At 36.5% G+C, this 11,179-nt stretch overlaps 1 protein-coding gene across 1 annotated transcript; it reads left to right on the forward strand.

The window, feature by feature from the left end:
- Positions 1–2,507: 2,507 nt before the first annotated feature.
- LOC140157256 (uncharacterized) lies at positions 2,508–10,675 on the forward strand. Its single transcript, XM_072180384.1, has 3 exons — positions 2,508–2,634; positions 6,473–7,281; positions 8,494–10,675. The coding sequence occupies exons 2-3, from the start codon at positions 6,474–6,476 to the stop codon at positions 9,390–9,392; spliced, it is 1,707 nt and encodes a 568-aa protein (XP_072036485.1). The 5' UTR covers positions 2,508–2,634; position 6,473; the 3' UTR covers positions 9,393–10,675.
- The last annotated feature ends 504 nt before the right edge of the window (positions 10,676–11,179 follow it).

Genomic DNA, 11,179 nt, shown 5'->3' on the forward strand with positions numbered 1-11,179 from the left:
ACTTAACGGTTTGCGCAGGTCAGATATTCAAAAAATGTCTTCAAAATTTCATCAAAGGTATATAAAATTGGTACACATCTTGCTAATTCAAGACTCGGTTGAAACAAAATTAAGGATCGAATGCATTTTGGTTGACAGGCAGCTACAGGCAAGTTGCAGAAATCAAGAAAAACAAAATGAATCATGATCAAGTAACCAGAAGTAACTGTATTTGGATCATGTACAAATTGTACTTGTCATTGGCTTGTATATAGCCTAAATTAGACTCGTTCGCCAGTCCTACGATACATACCGTACTAAGGACTGGCTCACGCCATTTTGTCTGTCCACACTTAACGGTTTGCGCAGGTCAGATATTCGAAAAATTTCTTCAAAATTTCATCAAAGGTATATAAAATTGGTACACATCTTGCTAATTCAAGACTCGGTTGAAACAAAATTAAGGATCGAATGCATTTTAGTGTCCAAAAAGGCAAAATTATCGTCAAAGTTCTGCCGAATTCTGCACCCTTGCGAAGAGTGCAGAATTGGAATCAGGAATAAAAATATCCGATTTAATCAGTTGAGCTGTTTCAATGAGTGTTATCTTGGTTTAATAGCTTTTAATGGGGTTAAGTCCTGCAAAGGTCGAGATGAATTCTACTGTAGACATGACTGCATCATGGCATCTATTAAAAAAACTAATTTATTCCAACATGGTTCACTTTTGGAATTGTGATTAATTTTCCAAGCATAGTGCACTTATGTCCACGGCAAATTCACCGTGACCTTTCCAGCCATAAACCCGCTTAGTGAAGATTAAACCGAGATATGCAGTACTAAACCATTATAGTAATCGATTGTCCAACGCAAATTTATTACCATATGATAATATTAATCCAATGAGCGATCGAATTGTCCGCTACGGTCGACTAATCTAATCGATAATGACGCTATTGACATGTACGGGCGGAGCTCCACTGACTGAGCTTTGGGATATTTTTTACTGGTTTGTTGTCATTTACTCATCAAGGCGGTCCACCGTTATTATAAGGACTATGCTAATTTAAAGATTGACATGTAGAGAATAAACCATACTTGATTGACAGAAAGTACTAAATTTGTACCTATTACGGTTTCATGACACCCCTCTTGCAAATACGACCAAGCCAGGGTGGCCCGGTGAAGCAAAATGTGCATTGGAATAACACGGGAGTTTGGAGATAGATGGTATATTTCTTATACAAATGTATGGTCCCCCGTTTTTAAAACTTGTACCGGATTGAAAATTCAGATATTTTCAAAAGAATAAGTAATTGAAACATAGAGAAAGTACTAAAATCATAGCTTTTATACATTTTCATATATGACGCTAACTAGTTCATCACCTATATCTTCAACACAGCGCTACCAATAGGGTTTAATCGCCTATTGTGAGTGCCCCTGTGTTGTGTGCATACATGTAGTTAACAATAACTGCATGATGGTATAAGGATATTTTTTTGGCGCAGTATAGTTAATTGCCATTTGTATTCTCGATTATTTATCTTTGATAATTAACATCTCTTTTAAGCTGATAAATCGTGGTTTGCTGCATATTTATCTCTTAGAAATCAATATTATTTGAATATAATTCTAAAACGCAGAGGGGTCACACAGTTACATAGTTAATTGTCATTTGTATTCTTGATTATCTTCGTTTATTGACATCTCTTTTAAATGCTGATAAATCGTGGTTTGCTGCGCATTCATCTCTTAGAATTCAAAATTATTTGAATATAATTCTAATACGCAGAGGGGGTCATATAGCAGGATTTCACTCCACTGTACTTAGCTACTTCAAGTCAGGCAAATTTCAAAGTTTATGCAAATAATACATTAAATATGATACTCATTTTTATAACGATATGGAATACGAAATATACCAGCTTATACTATGCAGAAAGGTTGATACGCATTCCACGTATCCAACAAGCCACGCTCCCTCTGCATGACTTTAACTCTAAAATGCAACTCTAACTCTAAATCGAACTCTAAAATGTAACTCTATCTCTAAAGTGCAACTCTAACTCTAAATCGAACTCTAAAATGCAACTCTAACTCTAAATCGAACTCTAAATGTAACTCTAACTCTTACTCCAACTCTACTCGTACTCATAAAAAATAAACACTCATGCTATGACTATCGCCAGCTATCATCATGATAATATAAATTTGAATAACAATGCGGCTCATGCTAATTACACGTTGCCACTTCCATATAATTACATTCCATGCTAAAGTGCCCGATCAACACCAAGACATCCTGAGATATTATTATATTGCAAGCTCAGCGTAGTTTATTTCGTGAAAGAGTAAGAGTCATAAATGATAAAGTGGTAAATTTAAGAAGTCGAAAATCGGATTTAGAAAAGAAATTGAAGGCCGTAATTCCCAGGTGTAATTCCCGCGAAATCAGATTTGACATAGAAATCTCGTCCCACCTTTTAGAACGAGAATTCGCGAGAACACATTCGAGGAAACTAAATGTCGCCATGCGTACGCAAGCTGCAGAATTTTCCAGAGAGATACCAAAATAAGAAGTCACAACACGGTTTGCCTACTGCTGCTTTGGAACCCGACAGCTCCCGACCTTACAGGAACACAGCTTAAAAAGTAGGTAGTTATTCTTAGAATAATGTACATGCAAAAGTGCTTTTAATTAAAATAATGCAGTGTCTCTGTGCTGATACATGTAGAGGAAATTAACGTTGTGAAGATAGGACATCCGGGCCCTACTCTGCCATGGTAAAGGTAACCATGGTAACGGTACATGAAAACAGCCTTTTGTGCCTTACTAATATATATATATATATAAATTAATCATTGTGTGTGTAAGGATGAGTTTATACTCATGGGTTACCCATGCTAAGCTGAATCAACTGTACATGTATAAATTATTATATGGTGTTTGCGTATCGCCGGGGAGTGCCATAAATGAATGGTAAACGATATTTAACTTGTGTGCAATACTGTCGAGGTATTCTGGAATTTATTATAATTATTATAATTAAGATGTACCGTGGTATTTAAATCTGTCATCATAATTAATCCATGGTTGACAGGCAGCTACAGGCAAGTTGCAGAAATCAAGAAAAACAAAATGAATCATGATCAAGTAACCAGAAGTAACTGTATTTGGATCATGTACAAATTGTACTTGTCATTGGCTTGTATATAGCCTAAATTAGACTCGTTCGCCAGTCCTACGATACATACCGTACCTAAGGACTGGCTCACGCCATTTTGTCTGTCCACACTTAACGGTTTGCGCAGGTCAGATATTCGAAAAATGTCTTCAAAATTTCATCAAAGGTATATAAAATTGGTACACATCTTGCTAATTCAAGACTCGGTTGAAACAAAATTAAGGATCGAATGCATTTTGGTTGACAGGCAGCTACAGGCAAGTTGCAGAAATCAAGAAAAACAAAATGAATCATGATCAAGTAACCAGAAGTAACTGTATTTGGATCATGTACAAATTGTACTTGTCATTGGCTTGTATATAGCCTAAATTAGACTCGTTCGCCAGTCCTACGATACATACCGTACCTAAGGACTGGCTCACGCCATTTTGTCTGTCCACACTTAACGGTTTGCGCAGGTCAGATATTCGAAAAATTTCTTCAAAATTTCATCAAAGGTATATAAAATTGGTACACATCTTGCTAATTCAAGACTCGGTTGAAACAAAATTAAGGATCGAATGCATTTTAGTGTCCAAAAAGGCAAAATTATCGTCAAAGTTCTGCCGAATTCTCCACCCTTGCGAAGAGTGCAGAATTGGAATCGGGAATAAAAATATCCGATCTTTGCGATCAAAAACACAAAATTACAACTTTGGACGTACTATTGGCAAAAGACATTATTGCCAAACAATATAGAATAGAACATTTGATGTCAACTTGCAATAAATAAGTATTCTAGTGCGTATTTATTGCAATGATGCAGCTCGATCTGCATTATATACTCTTGCAGTGAATTCAGAGTCTTATTTTGTTTACATTTGAGAACTTGACTCTCTGCACCAGCTGTAAGCACATTTAGGGACCAAACAAAATAGAAATTAACATTAAAGAAAATTGACCCCTAACTGCAGTATTTCCTTCCGTTTTGAGAGGAGCCTGCTTAGTGTACATTCACAAGTATTTCCAATTTCTTCACACAGTTGTTGGTGCATGGAAAATTCTAAATAATATGAAATACCCAATCACAAGCTAGGATAGCCCTCACAGTATGAAGAAATGATGCAGCACACATGCATGCATGGCAATCCCTATTTTGTAATCAGTGCTTTTTTAAGGGATCTAGAATGAGCGTTTATGGCGTTTCGACAGTACTTTTTGTGGGACATGAGAGCACCTCAGACGTATCGAATTGCATTCTGAATACGAAGCATGTCTTTCTGATATCAAATAATTTTCATTTTTTAAATTCACGATATAATACAAATTTTATGACAAATTATTAAAATTTGATATATAACAGTCCTCGAAATAAATGTTATAAATCTAATGGTATATTCTTAAAGTGTATGTAGCTGGGAGGAAAAGCAGACGATCAATTGAAAATTTTGACCTTTTATATTGAAGATATGGATTTTTTTCCCCCAAAAGACCTATTTTTTGGTGTTTTGGGAAAAAATCCATATCTTCAATACGAAAGGTCAAAATGTTCAATTGATCGTCGGCTTTTCATCCCACCTACATACACTTTAAGTATAAATCATCAGATTTATAAAGTTTACTTCAAGTACTGTTAAATATCAAAAATATCAATTTTAATCATTTGTCGTAAAATGTGTATTACATTGCGAATTTCAAAAAATCAAAAATTATTTGATATCAGAAGGACATTCTTCGTATTCAGAATGCAATTCGATATGTCTGATGTGCTCTAATGTCCCACAATAAATACTGTCCAAACGTTCATACCCCTTCCCTTAAAGCCATATTATAACATTTTCAAACAAAATAGATTAGCATTTCTTTGCCATAAAATGTTAGCTTTTACTTTCAGATATATCCCCTTTTATTTTTGAGCCGAACAACTACGCCAAAGCAAAGAAAATTGGAATTTACTACCAGCGCACATGTCGCCAATACGTACCACTCCTTCGGACATGTTGTGGTACGACCCTTTGTTGTGTATATCGCCGTCCCGCACGCCGTGTACGTACTGTGTGTTATGAACATCGTGTATGCGTTCGACTAATAATTCCATCGTAATAAAGCGCCGGTTCCGGCGTTTTATTCATAATCTCGGATTTTGACAAAACTACAGCACCTAGAGTCTTGATTTTTGTAGGGTATACAGTATTGGTTTAATAAAGTACAATTTAATCGTGTAAAAAAAGGAATTTTAAAAATTCAGTGAGGGCGTCTTCCTCAGCAAATTTTATAATATGGCTTTAGGCCACACCCGTGTGGCCTCTTTCATTGAGAATCAATCATGCATGCCCACATGCATGCAACAATTTGTATAGAGAACCAATGGATATGTAAGCCACACCTGTCCCTGTTATATATGGAGTAATATCATTGGCTAACTTGTTTTAAAATAGCATATCATTTACTTGCATTGTCATGATTGTGGAGCTATACCATGACAGGTATGACCGACAGTAGTGTCTTGCACAGAATGAATGTATGCATACTATTTTCTATTTCCGCTGCGCAGAATAAGTGAAATGTATCCACTGTGTGAAAAAGGGCAACATGTGCTTATTTTAGTATACTTGATGAAGGCAGAACTTGAGTCTTGGCTTTTTTGTCCTGTTTTGAGCAAAGTTTATGAGCAGAAATGGTAACATAAAACAGGAATATATATTAGAAACACGGCTGGTTAAGAGAGGAGTCAATGGTATGTGGAACATGTGATATTTTTGTAGTAATAGCATGCTGTACATTTTCACATGTGAATCTTTGAATTTCACAAGGATATTTCCAATGGGCTTTGCCGTGGCTGAACATATGCCTGAAATTACTCAAATTGTCAAAGCAATGAAGAGTAGATTAGATATGAAAATTGATAGTTATTGTCCGTTGATTCTCATACGATAATTTATTAGTTATTTATTTTAATTTTATATTTTACAAATTCGGCTAAAATACATCAAAAAGCAAAGTAAAATTACACAATACACAAGGAAAAAAAGTAAAATAGACCCAAATGGGCTAACCTGAAAGAGTCAGAAGCATCAAGACACTGTCACCAAGAGGTGTGACACCTCTAACCCATTAAGGCTATTACATTATACGATATATACTATTGCATTATTTAAACACAATGTGTGTACATCCACATCACTTGGCCTAAGAATACAGAGAACATTCCCAAACCAGACGACACGGGTATATCCGAAGCGAACCGCACCCGGGACGAGTCCGGCATCTACTCCCAGTCGGTACTACAATTGATGACAGTGTAATTTTTTCCCATTTTTTTTCAGAATGAGTGAAGAAACAATGGAAAGCAAAATTGATTTCGGTAACCTTCAGTTTCACGAGTCTCTTGGTGAAGGTGGCTTTGGATCGGTTAACCGTGTAACCTTCAAAACGCCCTATAACGGATACACGGAGGCGGCAGCAAAGAGCGTGATTGATTTTAGGAAAGAAGAGGTCGAAATACTATCCAAACTGTCTCATCCTCACGTTGTTAATTTGATAGGATTTTATCAGAATGGTCCGGTCAAGATTATCATTCTTGAGCACGCAACGGGTGGATCCCTTCATGGCTATCTATCAGATGAATCCAAACCCTTACCAGATGACCTGAAACGAAAATGGATACGGGAAGCAGCACTCGGGATCCAGTACCTCCATGCAAATAAGTGTTTACACAGAGACATTAAAGCAAATAATTGTTTGCTATTTGAAGGCAACATCTTGAAACTGTGTGATTTTGGACTTGCCAGAGAGACCGATCATTCAGTAACTATGTCAAGCCAGAAAGGGACATACCAATACATGGCTCCAGAGCTGATAAATACATCTGACAGTAATCTAGCATTTTACTCCAGATATGCGGATATTTATGCGTATGGGATGTTGGTACTTGAAATATACACACGCAAACGCCCCTTCCATGGAATGGAGTATGCGTATGTTGTCTTTCAAGTAGGCGAGGGCAAGTTACAACCTACTATTCCACGGGATTGCCCCACTGATCTTGCTGTCTTGATGAGGCAGTGTTGGCATCTTAACCCAAGACAACGCCCGAGCATCGACATAGTGTTAGAGGTTATGGAATCTATGCAAGGTATTTATCCATTATTGTTATCTCTGTGCATTTTAAATAGGTTTACGGATCAAGGCTCAATTATATTTTGTATCCAATTATTATACAATCCTCAGTAAACATAATCCTCACTCAATATGACAAAGACCTTCAGGCCTCCGAGTCTTCTTGGCCTTTCCTGTGATTCCTTCACTCACACATTTTGTATTATGATTTTTGTATGTAAAGTCTGCACAAAAAGTAACTCAGCTGTTATAAATACGCATATAGATTCAGAACTAATAATTGTTTTCACAATATTTCAACATAAAGAAGGATGATTTATTTACGCGCATTTTGATACCCCATTTGTCCAATTTTGTTCAATATTGACAATTCAGCAGTGTTTTGAAAGAAAAATACCCCAATTTAAAAGTTGCAGTTATTTGTATTGAATTGAAATAAAAACGCGCGAAGATAATGGCGGGCTTTACGTGTTTACAGTGCTGGCATTATACCATTGATCGCTGTAAACTGCAACTTTTAAATTCGGGTATTTTTCTGTAAAAGCACCACGTGTTGTTAATTTTGAACGACATTTGACGAATGGGGTATCAAAATGTGTGTAAATAAATCATCCTTCTCTCTATGTTGAAATATTGTGAAAACAATTATTAGTTCTGAATCTATAGGCGTATTTATAACAGCTGAGTTACTTTTTGTGCAGACTTTTATTTTATTTTTGTTATTTGATGACTGATGAGTGAAAAAATAAATGAATGAATGAGTGAATGGCGGTCCTCTCTCAGTTGTTTGATGGCGCATGACATGTAGAACTGTTGTAATTTCAACTAAATGTGAACACTGATGGCGCTATTTCGAAAGAAGTTCGGGTTCAATATATCAGAGTTAGTGACTATTTGAATATTATGTCATTTGGCATTCAACACTCCCATCCAAGCAGTCCATCAAGCTTGGGAAAGACATCAGAACAATGAGTAATAGCAAAGAAGTTTTTTAAATCACAAAATGAAAGGCATTAAAATATGTGTACATAGCGCCCGCAATTTTCACACAAATAATATAGAATACCACACAAACGCAGAAAGTATGAATAATTTTATAAGGAAAGGAAAATCGATATTAAAAATAGATCAAAAATATGTGCATGTTACTGTGAAAGATGTTGGTATTGCCCTGGTCTAGAATTACATGTTTTGTTAAACGTCTCTTTCACACATTTACTTATCGTAGGCTTATCGAACGAAACTTCATCTCACCAATCGCCATCAAGCAGATCAAGAGTTGGCTATCGAGATGAAGCTGTTTTGACAACTCAGCCTCTTCAAGACCCCGTGAAAGCTAAAAGAATAGCCTGTTGTCCTAATGGCGACGTAGTGATCGGTGCTTTGAGTAAGATCTACATACTCAGCGGAGAAAGTAATCAAACAGCGCGTGTTACATGTATAATACCAGTGGCGCCGACCATTTGGAGTATAGCTGTTTCTCCACAAGGCCATATCGTAACTGTAGACGGATCCAGAAAAGTGAAGGTGTTTGACAAGAGAGGGGAAGTCTTGCATGATTTATCTACTTTGATGGGTGATGAGGGTCTTAGATCACAAGTTGAACCAACTTGCATTGCCGTAGATAAAGAAGGTCGTATATTAGTGGCAGATAGCTGGAAGGATGTTTTAACTGTCCATTCGTTTCCTGGTGGCGAGGTTATGAGTAAGATCAAGCGTCGTATACATTCAATTCATAGCACTATAGCGGTGAACAGCAGAAGTCAAATCCTGCACCACTTTCGTTCAACCGGTTCTGTATACAGCCAAGTAGCTGCAATAGATTACTCAGGCCATGAAGTATTCAGCTTCATACCCAAGATAGATGAGAAGCTTACCATGGGTAAGAAGGTCAGACCACGGGGAATAGTTTGCGATGCATATGACAATATATACATTATTGTGAAGGTAGTAGTGGGGTTCGTAAGTTTTGAGAACACAGGCCACCTGCACAAGTACAGTCCGACGGGTGGGTATCTGGGATGTTTAGCCAAAGGTTTATATAAACCATGTGGTTTGGCGATAACCACCGATGGTTCAGCTTTGAAAATTGCTGACCATAAATCAATACTCACTTACAGTTTGTGAGCGAGGAGGCTACTTGATAAACCCAAAATTATGTTGGCTATAAATGTAGAATGGCTGGGTGACAAAGAAAAATCGTGCAAGTGGCAAGAGGTTCTTATAACAAAGAATGCAGATGATACAATAACACACTAAGAACAGTCAGTGTGTCGCGCCATGCAGCGTATTGTCCGGGCAGTTCATTTGATGACACACCACTCCACGCCATACATAAATTCTCCCAGTCACATTTCCCCAATATGAAATTTCAAAAAAGTTAAAATTTAATTTTAATTTTACTTCTATTAAAGTTTGGCAGAGGCGGGGTTCGAACTCACGGCGCACCACGCCGCTTTGGATATGCTCTATAAGCCTAGCGCCTTAGACCACTCGGCCACTTGTCTTGATGGAATCCATTTGAAACTTATTTGAAGATATAATCGCAACTTCAATATAGGCCTACCACGTGACAAGCAAAAGCAGAAAACGTACCATATTTTGGAATTTTATTTCCTAAAAACATTAATGTGTATTAATAGCGCTCAATTGTTGTTAATCCGACAATAAACATGATAAATGCGCGTCTATATGGACAATACATTATATCGATTTTGACATGTGCTCGCACGGTGTCAGTACATTTCCATGGTCAGTAAAATACTATAGAGGAACCTACCATTTTTCTTGTATACACGTTCGATGTTTTTATCAATTACATAAAAAATCCATTTTAGACCCCAAATGTTTCTTCGGGAAATAAAAGATTAGATTACCATAAAAACGAAACAGTAATCTTTTGCCGGGTCTAATGTTATTTATACATAGAATTTTCAACGTTTTTTCTATCCTTATTCTTGCTCAATTAAAAAATATTTTGGCGTATATAAAATTGAAATAAAATTCTCTGCCTCATAAACGACCTCAAATGTGCCACAATTGGGTATCACGAATCGTTATATATGATGTGCAGTTAATATTCATATTTTCTTTTATACAGAGGATGCTTCAGTTTTGACAGGAAAAATATTTTCTTGAAAACCCTCTCACTCGGTTATTTCAAAACGGTAACCACGCTTCCCTAGAATGTGCAATAATTTAGCATTAAAATTTTTCTTATTCTAACAGCAAGCGTTTCTAGAATGAATTATGGCGAAATGTGGTGTAATTTGATGATTGCCATTTATCATTCTTACCATCAGCCTCTCCATTCCGTATGAGTTTTTACCATCACAGAGCTGGGCTCGCCGATTTAGTTACGGGGTGGACCCCAAAATGTGTGCGCGTGGCAAAAAAAAAAAGGCAAAAGAATGCGGTATTTTGATGTTTATTTGAGTGAAATAAAAATATTAACTGTCTTATATTTGTGCAGTAGTCGAAATATAATCACTCGGTGAAAGATTTATTGTTTCAATCCATCTTTCACCTCGTGATTATAATTCAACAGCACACTCATAGACAAAAATTAAAATATTTGTATAATATTTTGCGTTCGCGTGCGTGAACGAGGAATCAGTGGATTCGCCAACTTCATGCACGGGAGTGAAAAGTGAACATAAATTGCATCCAAACACAATTTTAGGGTTGATCTGATTTTTTGATATTCGCGATACAATGCAAATTTTATGGCAAATTATTAAAAATTGATATTTTTGATATTTAAGAACACTATGCAGTAAAAATCAGATATTTTCAAAAATGTTGGCAGACTTCAAAAAATGATTTTTCTTAATACTTTGTGTGTGGATGCACCTTGGGTCAGAGTCTACAGGAGTGACAGTCATATCGCCTCTAAACCCTTGGTTGCCATGGCA

The sequence above is a fragment of the Amphiura filiformis genome, chromosome 7, assembly GCF_039555335.1.
Source record: "Amphiura filiformis chromosome 7, Afil_fr2py, whole genome shotgun sequence".
NCBI classification, from domain to species: domain Eukaryota; kingdom Metazoa; phylum Echinodermata; class Ophiuroidea; order Amphilepidida; family Amphiuridae; genus Amphiura; species Amphiura filiformis.